At 41.2% G+C, this 21420-nt stretch overlaps 1 protein-coding gene across 1 annotated transcript in view; it reads right to left on the minus strand.

Annotated features, from left to right (window-relative positions):
• Window positions 1-1439: 1439 nt before the first annotated feature.
• Window positions 1440-21420, minus strand: part of eif2s3 (eukaryotic translation initiation factor 2, subunit 3 gamma) — a 58395-nt gene continuing 38414 nt past the window's right edge. The window contains exons 8-12 of the mRNA XM_086006575.1: window positions 16932-17026; window positions 10989-11133; window positions 9435-9604; window positions 8918-9090; window positions 1440-7783 (exon numbers count right to left, since the gene is read on the minus strand). Coding sequence (XP_085862701.1) covers window positions 7720-7783; window positions 8918-9090; window positions 9435-9604; window positions 10989-11133; window positions 16932-17026 — 647 coding nt within the window. The 3' untranslated portion in view covers window positions 1440-7719. The remainder of the gene's footprint in view (window positions 7784-8917; window positions 9091-9434; window positions 9605-10988; window positions 11134-16931; window positions 17027-21420) is intronic.

Raw genomic sequence — 21420 nt, forward strand, 5'->3', positions numbered from 1 at the left:
AAACTTTGAAGAAACTTAAAAAAATTGCAAAACTATTCTGTACTAAAGAAAAACAGGTTTAGCAGATTAACATTTGAATGCACGAAGTTGTATATCTCACAATATTGCCATGTGATTATGGTAATTTTTCAATTAATGAAGTTCTGTGCATCACTTAATTTGTAAATAAGTATTGTATTAATTTTAGTTGATTCAGTCTGGACCTGAATGTGATGTTTCTGCTTATCTGAAGAGACTGAACGGAGGACAGTGAAAATTCCACATAAATTCCACTACACAATTTACTGCAATTAGATTGTTAGCTTCAGCTCATTAACTTGGGCAACGCAAGAGCTTGTAAAAAGTGGACTTCCTATTTGTGAAAGGCAAAGTTTGCCCATGGGAAGTGCAGTACAAGAGTTGAAATAGAAAACTGTTTTTAAAAGCAGAGATCCACTTCCATTACAATGCTAAGGTGGCCAAATGATTGAAGTGATGGTTGCTAATCCATTGTGCTAAAGAGGCAAATGTTCAAATCCCAGACCTGTTGATACTGCAGTGCTGTGTTTGCATTGTGGTATTGCATCCATTTGGGTAAAATCTCTCCGCACTTAATTAACCAGATAGCATTCAAATACTTCCTTACTATATCCTACTCCTAGCAGGAAAATACACATCTTTGTAGTAAGCTTGTGATGCTAACATTCTATTTCTGTAATGATGATAGTTAGTATGTGACAATGCGATTCTTCCAGCCAGGTGACATATCATTATTGTGGTTACCTCTTGAAGCCTCTGACTGTATTGCTGGAGTTGGAAAACTTCTCTCAGGTGCATTAGGCAGACTTAAGCAGATGTTCTTGGTGAGCCTGACCTGCACCTAATACACTAGTGTCACAGAATTACAGTAGAGCTACAACCATTTGACCACAAACACAGAAGTAGTTCTGCTCATAATGAAAACTCTAAAAATATTAAATCAGCGCTTTATACGTCATATTGAAAATCCATCTGTAACTATGAGTACATGCAACACTAATGTAAGACAGAAACTAGCATTGCCGGGCTCCCCTAGAGGTTTAGAGGTCAATGTCTGATTATTCCAGATCAGGGAGGTCCTAGGTTTTATCTGTAGTCTGTGCTGAGTTAGTTACTACTGAAGAAATGGACCAAGTTTCCCCACTCCTAATGCTATCCAGTGACCATCCTGCTGAAAGCCAACACAGGTGGAAATATAGCTTGGACAGGATCAGCCTGGGTGATATCTTCTACAGCCAAATAGCTTGCCAATATGGTGTCAAAATTCACGCATAAATAATTGGGCAACAGAGGGAGACTAACATCTGCGAATCTGTACCCCAGCATCCGGTCAATACCTTTAGAAGAATAGGAAAGATAGAATTGGAGGAAAAAAAGGAATAAACAATGTCCCTCCAAAATAACCCACAAGACAAATAAAACAAGGAAATAAGACAATCCTGGATTTTATAATATAAATGCAACACTTGCGTGCTGCATCTTTCAAAATGCAAGCATGCTCTATAGGATATACAAAATTAATTTTCTGTAAATTAAGTTTGTTATAGTCAAGAGTTAAAGCTGAAACAACTTTGATGCACAGTATTCCTGAAGACACTGGTTGTTTATTTTGACACAGGTTTGAAATTGGCTTGAAAAGGTTTGTGAAGTGGCTTATGTAAACCTTCTAGCTGTATGCATCAGCTGAGTCCAAGAATATTAGTATTGAGACTGAACACTACTCCCCAGATAGCAAAATACAGTAGGTTAAGCTCTAGTGGGAGTCATTATTTGCCAAAATTGATAAGCTAGCATTATACTGCTTTCAAAACATGCAGCTGCTTTTTTTGTTTTGTGACACTTCTGCCACATCTTGATCTATTACCCATGCAACTTAGGTCACCAAAATTAATTTTGGGAGAGACCTTTGTACAATGCACCCCAAAGCCTTAGCAGCCTCTTTCTGTAACCATTAGGTTCTGAATCTGCCCTCACTGTGGCTGATATTTTTTATCTCCTATCCAAGACCAGTAATTGCATTGTTTTTGTTCCTCTTAATGAGTCTGCAACTTTAAAAGGAAATTAGAACCAAAATATTAAAATTAAACTTACTATCTGAAATATAATGTTGCTGTTTTTAAAATATGTAAAAACATCTGGAAAATTCTATTCATTAGTGATAACCTAAAAGTAATTTGAATCTTTAGTCATCCAAAGCTAGAGCTCTTCAGATATAGATTAAAATAACAGACATGGGCTGAATGGCCTCCTTCTGTGCCATAAATTTCTATGAAAAAGAAGCTTATGATAAATGTTGGGTTCATAGTTCAGTAGAGAATCAAGCTGAATACAAAACTTACGGGGCAAACCAAAAAAGGAACTAAAAGGGGCAGAGTTTATGAGACTAGATTAGTGGGTAACATAAAAGGGAACCCAAAAGTCTTTTACAAACATAAATAGTAAAAGGGTAGTCAAAGGGTGGGGGCCGATCAGGGATCAAAAAGGAGATCTTACGGAGGCAGAGGTACTATTTGAGTTGCTTTGCATCCGTCTTCACTAAAGAGAATGCTACCAATGTTACAGTAAAGGAGGAAGTAGAGAAATTGGATAGGATAAAAATAAAAGGTATTTAAAAAAAGGTGGCAGCGCTCAAAGTAGAAAAGCCACCCGGTCCAGATGTGATGTATCCTGGGTTGCTAAGGGAAGGGTGGTAATTGCAGTGATTCTGGCCAATCTTCCAGTCCTCCTTAGTTATGGGGTAGTGCCAGAGGACAGAAATTCGGGTCTCCACGGGCGAGTACGCACGGGGTACTCACCCATAAGCCCAATGGAAGCGCCAGTTTCCTGCATGCACTGCACATACGCGGGAAACCGGCACTTCTGTTCCCCTGAAAGAGGGAGAGGCTGCGCGTGCGCACCGAACTTACGGCACAAGGCCTGCTTTTTACAAGGTAAGTGGGGAATTAATTAAAATTAAAACATTTTTTCCACAGGTTTATTATTTTTAAATACTTAAAGAAAGGTAAGTTTATTTTTAGCCCCGTTAGAAAATTATTTTTTTCAAAAAAAATGTATTATTTCATGTCATTTATAGTTTATTTAAAAAGTGTTTTTTTAAAATGTATTTGACGATTTAGTGATGTTTTGGGGCTTATAGTATTTATAAGTTTGACAGCCCTTCCTGTCAAACTTATGAAGCATTCCCTGCTCAGATTGGCTCCCCATGGCCAACGTGATCCCAGGGGACGCATCAAACTAACTGCGCCCCTGGGATACGCAAGCACTGCGCGCCGGCAGTTGGAGGCGGCCCAGGATCGCAATTCCACGGGGGCTCACAGCTCAACGACCGGCACGCAAGTTAAGTGCAGGTCGGGGGCTTACACCCGCGGGAAGCCCTCGACCCGAATTTCTGGGCCATTAACCCAGGACAAATTTAATTGGCACTTAGAAAAATATGGGTTAATAAATTAAAGGCAAATCTTGTTTGACGAACTGGATTGAGTTCTTTGATGAAGTAACTGAGAGGGTTGCTGAGTATATGAACCTTGAAAAGGCATTTGATAAAGTACATCAATAGACTTGTTAGCAAGATTGAAACCAATAGGATTAAATGGCTGCATGGATACAAAATTGGCTAAGGGACAGAAAGCAAAGGGTAGTGGTGAATGATCGTTTTTCAATCTGGAGGAAGTGTGCAGTGGTGTCCCCCAGAGCTCAGTATTCGGTCCACTGCCCTTCGATATATAATAACCTGGACTTTGGTATACAGGGCATCATTTAAAAGTTTGCAGATGACACAAAACTCTGAAATGTAGTGAACAGCAAGGAGGATAGTAACAGATTTCAGGAGAACATAGACTAGTGAAATGGGCAGACACATGGCAGATGAAATTTAACAGGGAAGTGTGAAGTGATTAATTTTGGTAGGGAAAATGAGAAGAGGCAATATAAACTGAATGGTACAATTTTAAAAGGGATACAGGAACAGAGAGAGTGGGAAAGAGGGAGGGGTTGTACAAGTCTTCGAAGGTCACAGGACAAATTGAGAAAGTGCTAAAAAGGCATACAGGATCATTGGATATATAAATAGAGGCATAGAATACAAAAGCAAGGAAATTATGCTAAACTTTTATAAAACACTGGTTTGTATTTTGTTGTATTCTGGGCACCACACTTTAGGAAGGATGTCAAGGCCTTAGAGAGGGTATAGAGATTTACTAGAATGGTTCCAGGGATGAAAGACTTCAGTTACGTGGAGACTAGAGAAACGGGTGGTGTTCTCCTTAGAGCAGAGGGTAAGGGGAGAGTTGATGAGGAGAAACGTTTGCCAGTGGCAGAGGGGTCTGTTAACAGGGGATACAGATTTAAGGTAATTGGCAAAACAGAACCAGACGTGACATGAGCTGGGCTTTGGGGAAAGGACAAGGGAGTGGGACTAATTAGATCGCTCTACCAAAAGGACCGGCACAGACACGATGAGCCAAATGGCCTCCTTCTGTGCTCTATGATTCTGTGCCCCATTCCTTCTAAAAAAAAAATATCCAAAACTAGAAATCCTGTGGGACTTCTCCAATACCAGTAGGATCATAAAGAGAAAAAAGTGAGTTACAACAGAATAGGATGGGGGTTAAAATTGCATGAAGTATTCAGAAACTGGGCTAGATGGAAACAAAACATTTCCACATGTTCAAGGATCATAAGATCAGTTGCAAACCCCAGGACAAATGAGTACAGATAACTGACTCTCTGTTAAACCCACACATGGGTCTATAAAAGCAAATGGCAACATAAGGAACAATATACTCATTCAGAAGAATTTAAAGTGAAAATATTTTATGCCCAGAGCTGTAATTGGACAATTAGTTCCTTAAGACATGGGTGAAAGGTAATAGACATATTCATTCAGCATAGATTAGTTCAACCAAAATTCAAGAGGACTTGGGCAGCTCTTAACTGTTTGAATATGCCAGACAAAACTACCAGATTGCAATCTTCGAGTCAGTATTTCAAATCTGTGAGGATGGATCAAACTGGCTCCCAAATTGCCCAGTAAGAAACTTACCCTGGTGTTGGGTTTACTGTTACTAAAAGTACAATACGATAGCATCAGTGCCAGGTTGCAAGTAATTGTGTGTTGGTACCAATAATGCTGCGAGTGACTTATCTCTGCAGTATTGAGGCAAACAAGGCAATCTTCCAAAGGCTCTCAACTGTTTTGCTTCACATTGTCCATAAACTAACTGGTATATCTGCAACCAGTAGTCTTTCTTTAATCTATTTTCTACTGATTAAAAAGAGTCAACTATCCAGTCAGAGTTAGAAAATACATCAGCTGGAGTAAAGGCCAAATTCCCATTCAAGTCTGTCTGAAAGATGCCATGTCTATTGAGGCTTCACTGCATTTAATTTAAAAAGCAGCAAGTAGAACCTGCATAATAAAGCATTTAACCCATCTTTTATGCTAAACATTCAAATATTTAGTACTGTATTAGGACAATTGAGCATTTCATTTGAAAATAAACAAGATTACTTGTTAATACAGACATCACAAGTTTAAAACAATAAATATGAAAGGATTTAAAGTACATTTTAAAATATTCATCAGTAATGGTCTTACATTTTCACTAATCCAACTCATATTGTACTATGAATCATTGAAGACAGATTAAAGCAAAACTTTAGTCTTCAGCCAGCTATGAGATGAGGATTTAATTTAAGAGGCATAGAACGAAAAAAAGTGCCATGTTGGAAACTTACAGCAGACCCATAGGCATCTGTAGAGGACAAAAGTTGGTCTTTTACATGTATACGCTTCCTTATAATGTTCAAGTGAATATACCGGCTGTGTATTTCCAGCACTTTGCTTTTATTCCATGCTTTGTCACGTTTATCTCAATATTTATTTTACTTTCTGACCCTTACATCACAAGGGAAGGAAAATTTGATGTTCTTTCACTCCGCTAAAATTTCACTGCTAGGTACTAAGTCACAGAATTCAAATGCTTCCTTTGACCAGCTGAGCCATTGGGGATCAAGACTTTTGTTTCATTCCTTTGTCAATTTTCTCCCCCTTCTCTTTTGTTGCTTGCTGGTATACAGTTCCATAGCCATAAATCATCTTTGGTACTTCATCCAAGTGGCCATTTTTTAATGAGTGAGCCTAGATATTGTGTTCTGTCAGTGGAAGACTTCATACTTGAGCCTTATCTCATCACCCAATTTACTCTTAGAGCAACAACCCTGGCTGTTTTCCCTTCCTTAACACAAAAGGTACAGATGCCAATTGTAACACCCAATAGCTGCCCTGACTGAATTCAGCATAGATTGGTCTGTATGTCTCAACTACTCAGTGGTTTAATGAGCTGAGCCACTAGGGGAAACCAAGCAGATTATATAATATAAAGGATTTGTAGAGGATGGTCACTTGGGAGAGGAAGATGCAAGAGAGAAAATATTCTTAGTAGAATTTTCTGAATCAACCCAAATCCTTGTGTTCAAATATAACCAACTATGGTCAGATACTGTCAAAAAATTATTTTTTTTGGTGCAACTTCTTGAAGAGTAAACTCCTATTTGATATAACCGTACCCATTTTTGTGACCTCACATTAATCTTAATGGGTTTGAAACACCCAAGCATTAGCCAGAAGATTATGGTGACCAGTCTAAGTTTTTGAACTTGTTAAAATAAGGAACGTGCCAACAAAAAATGTCATGTTGCTGCAAGCTGCACGTTGATGACAAAATGAAAATACTTCCATTTTCAGCAACCAGGATCAACAGCCCAGGCATTTTATGAGTGAATTGGATAATAAAACCAATCCACTCTACTCCAATCTTAGAACTCTCCCCACTGCTACACACCAGCGTGACATTTTCCACTTCTCATACGAGCTATCCTTGTAGTGAGCGCGAGATTGGCACTAAATTGGCAATCAAAAACAAGTTGTGGTAGTTCTGTGCTGTGGGCTCATCCCCAACAGAAATGGTATTGAGTCTGCCCATTCATTTCATATAGGATCCTTACAGACAGCTGACGAAGGAAATTTCATCCCACCAGTCTGTACTAGATTTCAGTCCAGATCCGATATGAAAGGGACAGATGTCAAGAAGTTGAAGAGCGGAAACTAGTTTCCAGGTTCATTGAATTGATCAAGAAACACTTGGATCTTGTAATGAAAGACATGGAGTTTGGGATTCTGTGAGGAGGAGATCAAATGGACTGAAGGGCCTTCTTAATCTGAATCTCTCTTAACCAATTTCTCCCCATCATCCTTTTCCTCATACATTATAATTTGCCAAATGTCCCACAATCCCTTGCAGTGTAGCCAGAAAGAAGATTCTATCTGAATGAAATAGCTGAAAGGTGTGGGCATAGGAGGGAGGATATAGAAGAGTGATAGAGGGTGAAAACACACACTTTTAATTTTAAATGTCAAAACACTTTTAATGTTTTATGTTTACTGACTGCCAGTGTTGACAGACCTGATCGAACGGAACTTTATTCTTGCTGAAAACAACTTCTATTCAAATATAAATTAGATATTTATCACCAGGAGATATTTGAAATATTTAAAAAAATCACGGTTTTCCAAATTTACTGGCACGATACCAGAAGTTCTTTTAAACAATGTTTAAGTAGGATTCAACAGTATTTGGAAAATGCTGTGTACTGCTACAGGCAGTCCACTAGTCCTCTTCAATGATATCATTCTCTCCAGCTTTAATCATCATCAATTGTTGGCTTTATCGTTACACCTCTTCTTATCTGACCCCAGCCAATTAAACTGTGAGAAAGAAAGAAAGTTATTAAGTTTTTAATGAGTGAAACAATCATGTTAACAGTTTATTCAACTATGGAATGATATATCAGTTGATTCTAATCCACTTTCCAGAAGGAATCACTGGACTTGGCAGATTCCCATCTCCTCCTTACCCCACACCTCTCCCCCAAGCCCAGGGACACAGGTGAATTGTACTGTCCCTGCTGGTGCCAGAGGAAAGATTTGTTAATCCAGCATAGAAAATTAATCAAACCAGGGGCCTTCCTGGGCTGTATGGTTCTGTATCATACCAGGTGGTGCATTTACCCACCAAGACATAGGGGAAGCAAGAAACTTAATTATTCTTTTATGATGAATCCCAGCACAATACAAGCAAGTGCCACATTACTGGTGACAAAACAAGCAAAGTCTGAAGCTGACTGGCGAAGTGAATTCCAATTTCTACACCAGTTTGTTTCATGATGGTGCCAATGGCATTAAAGTACGTTCCCAACACTAACCAGAAACAGTCACACTTCAAAAACATCTCCCTTCAGATCTGACTGCATCATATACCATTCTTAAGAGGGCAACTAAGCTATTGGTTCCCAGTTGTTTGCTAAATTCAGCCGCGCCACCTTCTGGTCAGAGAGAGCAGTCTGGGCGATTTGGCATTTGCGTTTCCTTCCCTGTTGAAGTGCTTGGCACTCATGAACAGATTTCATGATGTGTACCATCAACTCCGGTACACATGGAGCCCAGTCATCATGGTTAATACTTTCACTCTCTAGTTCAATTTTTATGGTGGGCGTAAGATAATCAGGCTTTAACCACAGCACTGCTTTTTAAGATCAAAGCATCTATAGCTTTCCTTTTCAACTACCTCTAACCCTCGAACACTTTATTTCTGCACAACAAAATGTTGATTTTTTTTCTTCCCAGTGTACATCAAGAATGTGCTCTACATCATCATTCTCAATGTGGTACCAGAACAAGTTTCTGTGGAGTATCATTTTGGATTCTCCCCCACCCCCCAACCCCTATAAAAGCAAATTCATCACAACTTATATTCGGAAACTTATTCCTAAAGATATACAAAAATGTTAACTTCCAAACTTCACTTGAAAAATTTCAATATTGCCAATTTTTTTTACTCACCGCCAATGTTTCTCTACTCTTCGGCTAAGGGCAATCTTTTCACCAACTTCTGTACATACTGGATTTGTGAGGACTATCTTCCCCAAGTCAGCCTTCACTGCACTGACTCTTCCTCCAGTAGAAAGGGATCCTATATTTACCATTAACACCTCATTTTTGGATAACTTTTGTACCTAAAGAAAATAAAAATTATTCTAAAATGCACTCATTTAAAAAATATAGTTTGTCACCAATAACTAAATGGAATTCCACTGTTTAAATATCCATAAATGGTACAATAGTCAAACATCTCACTTGCATTTTAAAGACAAAATCACGATACATTTTTAAGAATGTACATTATAACGGAACAAGAACTGCCGCTGAATTATCTCCCGGTGCCTCCAATAAGTTAGGGCTCAAGACTTTTTCTAAATTTGAGTAGATTAATACAACACATTGTATTCTTCAAAGTATGTTTTCATTTATTAGATATTCTTTTTTTTAAATGTATACGTGTGCTCAATATTGAACTCACTTTTGCAGCTTTCTTGTCTCCTTCTGTACGCACACCCAGCAATCGCCGGAGAAGAAAATATGAGATTTCCAGCTCTGTAAAGATTTCTGGGAGAGCTCCCACAGCTCCAAGCACCTGTCCCACCATACGATCAGCACGGCACAGAGTTGGGTCAATTTTCGTTCCAACACCTAAAACAAGTAGTAACTTCAGCCACTAAAAATAACATTGGGACTACAGTGTTTTTCCTCCTTCAATGATTAGTTGGATAAGTATCAACTCATCTGCAATCAGTTAGCCACAAATTCCGTAACGGCCAACCAAAATACACAATGTGCACGGGGAAAAACATCTATATGGCTCACAATAGTGAACAGTTTCTCATCTTGTTGGAGTCGTGCTCTTCCAGTCATGGCATCATGCTACTATTGATGAGTTACCTTGAGACCTCAAAGGGAGCATATCCCCTTTAGATTATTTTATTTTCTGGCCTAGACCATGGAAGAGCATGCCTGCTAAATATGATTGATCACCTAAAAGGTTCAAAATAAGTTCTCAGGAGGTCCAATAAAAGTGAAGCATGAACCAAGCTAAATAGATCTGCATTTGACATTTTCTCCAGTTTTTAAGCTAGTTCCATTTAATTAAGAAAAAGCCCAAGAGATGGATGACTGAAAAAATACATTTAAATTTTATCTGAGCATCTGCCAGTATCAGATACTGAGGAAATGAAAAGTAACAGGCACTCATGAGTACAGCTGATTAATTTCAAACCAGCAAGAAATTCATGGTTACCATATGGTCGACTATAGTAATACTTGGCAATGTTCATTATAATAGAAAGAAAACTAAAACCTCTGACTCCTCCGTCAGTAAACTGCCAATACTCCTTTGCCAATTGGTTGAGACAGGACATGCCTTTAGTAAAGCAGATAAGGCATTATGCAGATCTTCATTATTGCATGGAGCTGAATCAATCCTAACCTTGGGGACAGGAATGATCTCAAGTCATTCAGCTTGAAACAGCAGGAACTGAATACTCATGTAGGAGCATTACATTTTACCAGGCAATCAGCTTGTAATTGTACAGATTCTAAGTCACTGCTATCAAACCACCAGAAGCTCAGCTACCAGTATTGTTTTGATATGTAGTTTGAAAATAAATAGGCCTTCTGATTTTTGGCTTTAATTCAAAACCTTGAGTCAAATCAGCTACAAGCAATAAAATAATATTCCTAATCAGATAACTTCTGATTTAATCAGCAAATAAGTTTGGAAGGAGTAAAATACTTACAGTACATAATAAACACTGCCTTTTACAAAGTACAATAAGGGGTAGAGGTACATCATTAGCATATTCCTCCCATGGAACTTTGTTCACCAATCAGCATGTGACGTAGGCAGCTAAAGTAATGTACATTGATGCTGCTCGTCAGTATGGAGAGAAAACAAAGCGTTTCCTGCACCATACATGGAGAGTGGCCTTGTGGACGATACCTGCAGTATGCCAACATCGACACTTCCAGGTATATCAGGTAAAACCTCAAAATCGTAAAAGTAAGGGATCCTCCTTACCAATAAGGCCACCAGGTGCTGCAAACTGGAGGTCATTGTGCTCTGCAAAGAGTGACACAATCTTTGAAAAGATGGGCTTGCACATCAGCTTCCCTTCATGGTCTTTTGAGACAATACCAGGTCGAACTTCAAGTTCCTGCCCTACCTATGAAAGACAAACATGAAACCCTGCAGTTAGGGCTATGAATTAAATTACATCACAAATTGTTACTACACTTGTATTCACAAAACTATGTTCTGTTGAAGAGCTTTTGCTCAAGAATATTTTATCAGCTGTGCCAATTTTTCTCCCCTAAAGGCTATGAATCCTTGGTGGGGTATACTGTGCTCACACGAGTTTTGACTGAGTTTTTGTGGACTATATTGCCCTATACTGGCAGCACAGCCGAGCCCGAAGCTGCCCTCATTGAACATCCGCAAACGCATTTGTGACGGGGCTACTGGATAGGGATCATGAGGGAACATAGCCAGTTCCTTTCCCACAACTAAGGCACATCAAGGCCAATTATAATAACCTACCATGGCTTAGATCAGCTAACACAGCACAGACTAAGTATCTATGGCACAGCTATTCACTGGTAAAGTTTGCCGAGTCAGAGAGATTTGCGTTTAACGTCTCATCCGAAAGACGCCACCCTCCGACAGTGCAGCACTCCCTCGTACTGCACTGGAGTGTCAGGCTAGATATTTGTGCTCAAGTCTCTGGAGTGGGACTTGAACCCACAACCTTCAAAGGCAAGAGTGCTACCAACTGAGCCATGGGTGACATAGAATCATCAGGAAGACCACTCAAAATTAAATCCCATGGCAAGACTTTGGAAAAATTTATCAGTTTTCAAACTCAATGTATGCAGTGACTGATATTACTTTGGGGACACTGATGATTTGCAATGAGATATTGAAAGTAAAGGTCTAAACTTTGGCTTTAAGAAAGGCTGGCTTGATTTGAAAAACCTTTGTTTTCCTGCTTTTATCATTTGAAACACATAACCAGAAACAAATCATTTGAAATCTCATGTCCACACAAGAGGCATGGTGTACTTCATGATGGGCTTCAAAAATATAAAAGCTGTAGTAGTCCTATGAGACCTGGATATGTTGCTCTGGAAATTCTGAGCAGCATGGGGCAGATTGAAGCAAAGTACTCCCCATATGTGGAAATCCACCATTAATACTCGAATCTCTGTTCAAAAAAGGGAAAAGGATAAGCCAGGAAATAAGTCAATGGCCCGGATTTTGCGCTCAGCAGTGAAGGAACGGCACTCATCGTTCACCTCGCTGACAGTTGCCCAGAGTTTTTGCGGGTTTGTCAGCGGAGATTTCCCCATATCTGGCGTGTTTCAGTACAGCACCCTCTACAGGGGATCTGTGGCGGTTGAATAGAGCAAGCAACAGCGAGGCTCTTAAACCAATCAGGCTGAAGAATCCTCAGACACGCAGAGTCTAAACCAGGAAGTATAAAGCAGGAAATATAAATTTGATTTAAATGATGTGCAGAAAGCAAAATAAAGATTGGGAAATACAGATGGGATTACGGGAGAGAAATAAGAGTCAGACAGAAAAACTAAAAAAAATGATTTTTAAATTAAAAGAACTCCAGCATTAATTTACTTCTGAGGGAATGAGACGCCACACTGGTAAAATTAATTTTTCAGGGCCAGCGAGGTTGTTCAGCATCACTTATTATGCCATTAAAAACTCACTTCTGAATGCAACAGCCCTAACTTTTTCAGCCATTTTTAGTGCGGAACTAGTGGGCAAGTACCCCAAGTTCACGCCCATTGCAGTCATTTCAATGCCGAGTCTATCGGCAAGGACAGCAACAGCGCAGCCTGCGGAGGAGCAGGGTATCTTTGACAACAACTTCTGGATTTATGTGTTTTACTGCGCATGTGCAGATGTCAGAACTTGCTGTCAGATTTACCCTGTAATAACGAGTGCCGATAGCCACGCTGTTATTATTACAGCAAAATCCAGGCCAATTAGTTTTACTTCTGTTGTGGGTAAACTTCTAGAGTTCATAACATGGGATGAAATTAATGAACCATTAGTAAGCTACAGGCTAATAAGGACAGTCAGCATTGATTAGCAAAGGTCAGGACATGCCGAAAAAGTTTAATCGGATATTTGAGAAAATCAGTATATAGATAAAATTCATTTTGTATATGGATTTCAGAAGGTATTTGTTGAGCTGCTAAAGATTATTATTAAAGCGATTAAGGCAAATGGTATTAAAAGGATATATAACCCCCTGGTTATGAGATGGCTGGGGGTAGGGGGGGGAAAGGAGAAACAGAAAGCAGAGTAGAGAGCAAATGGACATTTTTCTGATTGACAGAATATGGGTGCCAGCATGCCTCAGCATCTGCCTGGGATCTCTTTTGTTTTCTTCTATATAAATGATTTGGACATAGGCATAAAATGAATGAGATTGCAGTTCACTGGTTATAGCAAATAAGAGGGCATGGCCTGTCAGTTTAACGTCAGTTGTGGGGAGCTACTAGAATCTGTCATTAGGGATAGAGTGACTGAACACTTGAATGATTATGAGATCAGAGAGAGCCAACATGGCTTTGTAACTGATGTATGACAAATCTAGCTGTATTTAAAAAATAAAAAAAATAAAAAAATTTTAAGGTCACTAATAAGGCAGAGAAGGGAGAGTCTATGGATGCTATCTATATGGATTTAGAGAAGGCATTCCACACAAGATTATTAGCAAAAATGAGAGCACACGGAATTGGAGGTAGCTTTTTGACGATTGGAAACGAGGTGTCACATAAGAATCTGTTCTGGGGCCTCAACTTTTCACCATATTTATTAATGACTCAAAGGAATAGGGAGTTTTATATCCAAGTTTGAAGATGACCCTAGTTATGAGAGACAGTAAGTAGTGCAGAGGTAGCTGCAAAGGGAGAGAGAGACAGATTAAGTGAGTGGGCAATACTATGGCAAATAAGAGCTCAACGTAGGCAAGTGTTAGGCCATCCAGTGTTAAGATATATTTCTTAAGGCTAAAGGGATCAAGGGATATGGGGAGAAGGCAGGGACAGGGTACTGAGTTTGGATGACCAGCCATGATTTTATTGAATGGCGGAGCAGGCTCGAGGGGCGGAATAGCCTACTCCCGCTCCTATCTTCTATTTTTCCACTCTGGACCCAAGACGGATAAATCTGAGTATTTTCTAAATGGTGAGACTCTCTACCTCTCTCCTCCTTTAAGATGTTCCTTAAAATCTACCTCTTTGACCAAGCTTTTGGTCACCTGCCCTAATTTCTCCTCATGTGGCTCAGTGTCAAATTTTTTGTCTTATAATACTCTTGTGAAGCGCCTTGGGACGTTTTACTACTTTAAAGGCGCTATATAAATATTTGTTGTTGTAGAGGAGCAGAGAGATTTGCGAGTCCAAGTACACAAATCATTAAAAGCTAGTAGGCAGGTACAAAAATAAGTCAAGGGGAGGAACATAGTAGATTTAAGTTTTAAAATAGTAACGGAGAAAATAATAGGTCTTAAGCTAGACAAATCTCCAGGACTTGATGGTTTCCAGCCCAGTGTAGTAAAACAAATGGGTGAGGAAATGACAGATGCACAATTTTGCAAAGCTCTCTAGATTTGGGAACTGTGCTTTTGGACTGTAAAATTACAAATTTCACTCCATTATTTAAGGAGGGAGGGAGAATCCAGGTAACTACAGACCTGTGGAGGTGCAAAGTAATTTAGGTGTACACGTACACAAATCACTAAAAGCTAGTGCACAAGTACAAAAAGTAATCAAAAGGCTAACGGAATGCTGGCCTTTATCTCAAGGGAGCTGGAATACAAAGGGGAGAAAGCTAGGTTTCAGTTGTAGAGTGTCTTGGTCAGCGCCCGTCTGCAGTACTGCATTTAGTTTTGGCCATTGCAGGCCAGGAAGGCTATATTAGCCTCGGAAAAGCTGCAGCACAGATTTACCAGATTGGTTCTGGGGTTTAGAGGGTTAAATTACAAGGGCAGGTTGGTAGTATTTCCCGGAGTATAGGTGATCAAGGTTTTTCAAATGTTAAAAGTATTTGAAAGGGTAGATACAGATAAACTATTTCCTCTGGTAGGAGAAATCAAGAACAAGGGAACATAATTTTAAAATTAGAGCTAGGCGATTCAAGAGCGAAATCAGTTAGAACTTTTTCCACACGAAGGGTAGTAGAAATTTTGAACTCTCGCCCAAAATGCTGTGGATGCTAGGAAAACTGGAGCTTTCAAGACTGAGAATTATTGATTTTTGTTAGGTAAGGGTATCAAGTGACATGGAGCAAAGGTGGGAAAATGGAGTTGAGATGCAGATCAGCCACAATCAAAGTGAATGGCAGAGCAGGCCCAAGGGGCTGACTGGCCCATTCCTATTGCTAACGTTCCTATGGCAAACTAAAGAAGAATGCAGGAGCTAATAGGTAGATTCATGGGAGTGCACAGATGCATTTCAAATGTGAAGATTCAGGAGAATGATACCAAGAATGAGAGGTTGTAGTTATGAAGAAATGTTCAAAATTGTTTTACCCTTCCAATGGAACAGAGATGGTAAAGGGCTAAATCTATGAAATTTTCAAAATTATGAAAAGGTTCAAGAGGTAAATAGTTTCCTCTTGTTGGGGAATTGGTAATCAAGGGGCAAAGACTCAGGATCATCAACAGAAAAACAAAGGGGGAAAGTTAGAAGCCTTTTTTTATAATGTCGTTAGGACATGGAATGCTTTACCACAAGTAGCCAATAAGACAGAAATTATAATTTAAAAAGCAATTTTAAAAATACTTGAAAATTAAAAGCATGAAGGAATGTTAGGGAAGAGCAGAGAAATAGGATTAGAGTAGATAGATCAAGTTGGAGAGCTAGATCCAGCACAGCTGCAATGGGCTGACAGCTCATTTCTGTGCTGCAACTTTTATTATTTTTTTTTAAGCAGTATAGGATATTAAATAGAATCCATCTAACTCCCAGTCACTTGAAAGAATGGGATGGTTACCATAGCAAAGCGCAGAAGCGGCTGGGCACCTCTTATAAGTTGGGCCACGAATATAAGGTATCTACATGGAAAATAACATGCCCATTGACAGATTATTCCAGTTTGACAGATAACACATGGTCCACGTGATCTGCTGGACTGGTTTGATCGCCTGAGCGGGTTGGAGAAAAATTTTCTAGAGTATTTTTTTCCCTTAATCGCTCTGGGATTTTCCGCTGATCTTTTGCCTCTGCCGAGGTTACAGCTGCAGGGGTGGGGGTTGGAAATGTCTAGTCATGATGCTTCAGCCCAGCACAAGTATGGGGCAGGCTTGATGGACCAGCTGGTCTTTTCCCAACGGTCATTTTTGTCTGTTCATAAAATTGAGTAAACCCAAGTTGATGGAGGGTGCATCATCAATGTTAATCAAGGCATACCCATTGCACATTTTAAATCACATTCAGTTTTTTTGGAACAAGCTAAATGTTAATACAAAACCAAGCAGTTTATCATTGGTTTTTATAGTTCTATATTTAGCTGATATTTATGCTAACTGTCTATTGCTTAGCACAGTGTACTTAAAATACTGAATCTTTACAAGCAGCATGCTCCAAAATGTCAGCCAATTCTGAGCTGACATGGCTGCAGTACAACCAAGTTCCTCCTGGTCGCACTAGCAGCAACTAAAAGCTCACCACTGCCACCAGCAGGAATATGGAGATACCAGAGATATTTGTAAAGCACACAAGTTAGTTTACTATATTATACTGGAACTTAAAAATAAATACATTTATCAGTTACAAATTTAATCAGATTACAGCATCAAATAACATGCTTCCATGCCACATTCCTATACTCCTAAATGAGCAACGCAATAGACTGTGCTTTCAAAATCCATCTCTGATCATCTCAACCCCCCCACCCCCAATCCGGATACTTATTTTGAGTAATAATATTTTATACCTTGAGTACTCCTTTCAGAATGCTGCCACCAGCCACACCACCTTTTAGATCATCTACTTCACAGCCAGGCTTGTTGACATCAAAGGATCGAATAACTGCATTAATAACACAAACAGAAAAATGTAAAAAAAAATAACAAGTGTGCAATTTGCCTCAGCACCCCCCTGGGTCAGGAGAGAAAAAGAAATGTCCAGGATTCCAGTGATTCTCACTGGAAATTCACATGTGGACACTGGATGAATCCAACAGCTTACCTTTAATTTAATAAAAGGTCCCAAAGGTGAGAACAGTAGCAGTGAAAAGAGAGAAGTTAGGGAAAATGACCAAGATGGCCAGATGTAGATTTCGAGGAGGCCTTTGAAAGAGGGGAGAGTAGTATCAAGACAGAGATTTAGGGGGAGCATCGGAAGAGTGCATCACTAAGACAGCTGAAGGCTGTGTGACCAAAGGTGGTGCTGGGAATGGTTGTGGAAACAAAGCCCACGTCAGAAGAGTAGAGGGCAATTGCTGGAATCCCCACTCTTCTGAATTCTTCCAAGATGTGGTGCACCCCCACAGTTAGTTAACTGGGATGTCGGGGAGTCAGGACCGGAGGAGGCTGACTATAAATACAGTGGGAGCAGAGGCAGCGTGGACCTGTGAGGAGTGTCGGGACCTGAGGAGGCTGAGCATAAATACAGTGGGAGCAGAGGCAGCGCGGATCTGTGAGGAGTGTCGGGACCCGAGGAGGCTGAGCATAAATACAGAGGGAGGAGAGGCAGCGCGGACCTGTGAGGAGTGTCGGGACCTGAGGAGGCTGACCATAAATACAGAGGGAGGAGAGGCAGCGCGGACCTGTGAGGAGTGTCGGGACCTGAGGAGGCTGACCATAAATACAGAGGGAGGAGAGGCAGCGCGGACCTGTGAGGAGTGTCGGGACCGGAGGAGGCTGACCATAAATACAGTGGGAGGAGAGGCAGCGCGGACCTGTGAGGAGTCGGGACCCGAGGAGGCTGACCATAAATACAGTGGGAGGAGAGGCAGCGCGGACCTGTGAGGAGTCGGGACCCGAGGAGGCTGACCATAAATACAGAGGGAGGAGAGGCAGCGCGGACCTGTGAGGAGTGTCAGGACCTGAGGAGGCTGAGCATAAATACAGAGGGAGGAGAGGCAGCGCAGACCTGTGAGGAGTGTCGGGACCCGAGGAGGCTGACCATAAATACAGTGGCAGCAGAGGCAGCGTGGACCTGTGAGGAGTCGGGACCTGAGGAGGCTGACCATAAATAGAGGGAGGAGAGGCAGCGCGGACCCGTGAGGAGTGTCGGGACCCGAGGAGGCTGACCATAAATACAGAGGGAGGAGAGGCAGCGCGGACCTGTGAGGAGTCGGGACCCGAGGAGGCTGACCATAAATAGAGGGAGGAGAGGCAGCGCGGACCTGTGAGGAGTCGGGGCCCAAGGAGGCTGACCATAAATACAGCGGGAGGAGAGGCAGCGCGGACCTGTGAGGAGTCGGGACCCGAGGAGGCTGACCATAAATACAGAGGGAGGAGAGGCAGCGCGGACCTGCGAGGAGTCAGGACCTGAGGAGGCTGACCATAAGCATTTGGATGAGCACTTGAAATGCCATTGCATACAAGGCTATGGACCAAATGCTGGAAAATGGGATTAGACTGGACAGGGATTGATGGACGGCGCAGACACGGTGGGCCGAAGGGCCTCTTTCTGTGCTGTATAACTCTATGACTCTATAAATACAGAGGGAGGAGAGGCAGCGCGGACCTGTGAGGAGTCGGGACCGGAGGAGGCTGACCATAAATACAGAGGGAGGAGAGGCAGCGTGGACCTGTGAGGAGTCGGGACCGGAGGAGGCAGTATAATTCTAAAAGAACAAAAAAAGGAGTGACGTCACAGGACATCAGGTAGGTGATTGGTTGGTGAGTATTAACAATTTAGCTCTCTAAGCTAGGACAGTGGCTTAAACTAAGAGTGGGAAACTATAATGTACTTCATTAAATTAAACGCTTAACTAGATAAACTGATTAATATAACTATATATAAATCGCTGAATAAAGATTTTAACTAATTAAATAAATAAAAGGTTAGACTAAGATATGGCAGAGCAGGTTGTGTGCCTGGGCTGCAGTATGTAGGAGTGTGTGGACAAGGAGACTGTCCCGAGTGAACACATCTGCAGGAGATGTCTCCAGCTCAATGACTCTCAGCTGGAAAGATTAGAGATGGAGTGCGAGTTGGAGACATTCAGACACATAAGGGAGGGGAAAGAGTACCTGGACAGTTTGCTCCAGACTTCGGTCACACCTTGTAGAGAGGTTGCAGGATCAGAACGGGGTTGGTGTGCAGAGTAAGGGGAACCCAAGTAAGAAAGAGAACGAGGATCCACAGAAAATGATCCTATCCAACAGGTACAGTGTACTTGCGACCTGTGAGGGTAAGGATAAAGACTTCCAGAATGCAGACCATGGCACTTTGGAGCAGGAGGCTGTCCTAAGGGGGGGGGGGGGGGGAAGGAGAGGAGGACGAGGGGAGGAAGCATAATGTGGTAGTTGTAGGGGATTTTATAATTCGGGGGACAGATAGCATCCTTTGTAAGCAGGATCGAGAGTCCCACGTGGTATGTTGCCTACCTGGTGCCAGGGTGAGGGACATCTCGGCTTGAAAAGATACAAGAGAGAGCGCGCGCGAAAAGAGAGCGCAAAGAGAGGGGGGGGGGGGGAATCCAGTCATTGTGGTCCATGTTGGGACCAACAACATAGGGAAGAGTAGGCAAAAGGTCCTGTTTGGGGAGTACCAGGAACTAGGAGTTAAATTAAAGAACAGGACCTCAAGGATTATAATCTCAATTATTACCTGAACCACATGCAAATTGGCATAGGAATAAGCTGATTAGGGAAGCGAACACATGACTAAAGGAGTGGTGTGGGAAAGAGGGGTTCCATTTCATGGGGCATTGGCACCAGTATTGTGATGGGAAGTAACTGTGCCGTTGGGACGGGCTCCACTTGAACCAATCTGAGACAAGGGTCCTAGCGGAAAGGATAAATAGGGTGGTCACAAGGACTTTAAACTAGTATATTTGGGGGGGGGGGGGGGGGGTAGGGCTCAGGTGGAAATTGTAGTAAAAATAGTTCAAAAACAAACACAAGGGAAGAGTAGAGAAAGTCAAAAATTGTGCTTTAGGCACTACATGTAGAGGGAAAACTAAAAGATGTGAAGTGATTAAACCAGGTGAGAGAAATGAGAGAAAGCATTAGAGCTGATGGACAGGTCAGGGTGTGTGGCCCAAATAAACGTTCTTTATACAAACGCACAGAGTATGAGGAATAAATTGAATGAACTGCAGGCGTGAATTCAATTTGAAGGGTATGACATTACTGAGACACGGCTGCAAGACGGTCAGGACTGGGAACTAAACATACCAAGTTATAAGGGCTACAGAAAAGCTATAGTAAGCCCTGGTTAGACCACACCTGGAGTACTGAGAGCAGTTCTGGGCACCACACCTTAGGAAGGATATACTGGCCTTGGAGGGAGTGCAGCGTAGATTTACCAGAATGATACCCTGACTTCAAGGGTTAAGTTAAATGGAGAGATTACACAAATTAGGATTGTATTCCCTAAAATTTAGAAGGTCATGGGGTGATCTGATTGAAGTTTTCAAGATATTAAGGGAAACAGATAGGGTAGATAGCGAGAGAGACTATTTCTGCTGGTTTGGGATTCTATGACTAGGGGGCATAGTCTAAAAAGTAGAGCCAGACCTTTCGGGAATGAAATTAGGAAGCACTTCTACACACAAAGGGTGGTAGAAGTTTGGAACACTCTTCCGCAAACGGCAGTTGATGCTAGCTCAATTGTTAATTCTAAATCGGGAATTGATAGCTTTCTGTTAACCAAAGGTGTTAAGGGATATGGGCCAAAGTCGAGTATATGGAGTCAGGTCACAGATCAGCCATGATCTCATTGAATGGCAGAGCAGGCTCGAGGGGCTAAATGGCCTACTCCTGTTGCTATGTATCACAAGGAATGATCATTAGTGAGAAATCTTCTGAAAATTAATGGAATATCTAGTTATGTTAATTTAGCATTGACAGGAACATACAGCTCAGATAATAGACCACAATTCTCAGAGACATTCAACGCAAGTTTTTTTTTGCAAATTGTTATCATACTCCCACTATCAAATTAGCAGTCCAGACCATCTTACTCCCATGACTGAAGCCCAACTCAAACAGGAAAACAATACCTCAAGGGACATGACAAAAACTGAAACTGGTGGGCTTGAGCTACTAGAATTACTGGTACATTCAAATTTTGGATCAGACTTTGATTAAGCTGCTTGTCGAATAAACTTGTATAAAATAACCTGAGTAAGGCAATGAAAAGGCATTAAAAGAATATGCAAATAGACAAGACAGTGAAAAGGCATAGGAAAGGCCCACACAAAGTAGAAAGCAACAAAGTGGGCATAATTAGGAAAAAAATTGCTG

This window comes from Somniosus microcephalus, chromosome 14, assembly GCF_052327205.1.
Source record: "Somniosus microcephalus isolate GS21.2 chromosome 14, FLI_Smic_1.0, whole genome shotgun sequence".
Classification (NCBI taxonomy): Eukaryota; Metazoa; Chordata; class Chondrichthyes; order Squaliformes; family Somniosidae; genus Somniosus; species Somniosus microcephalus.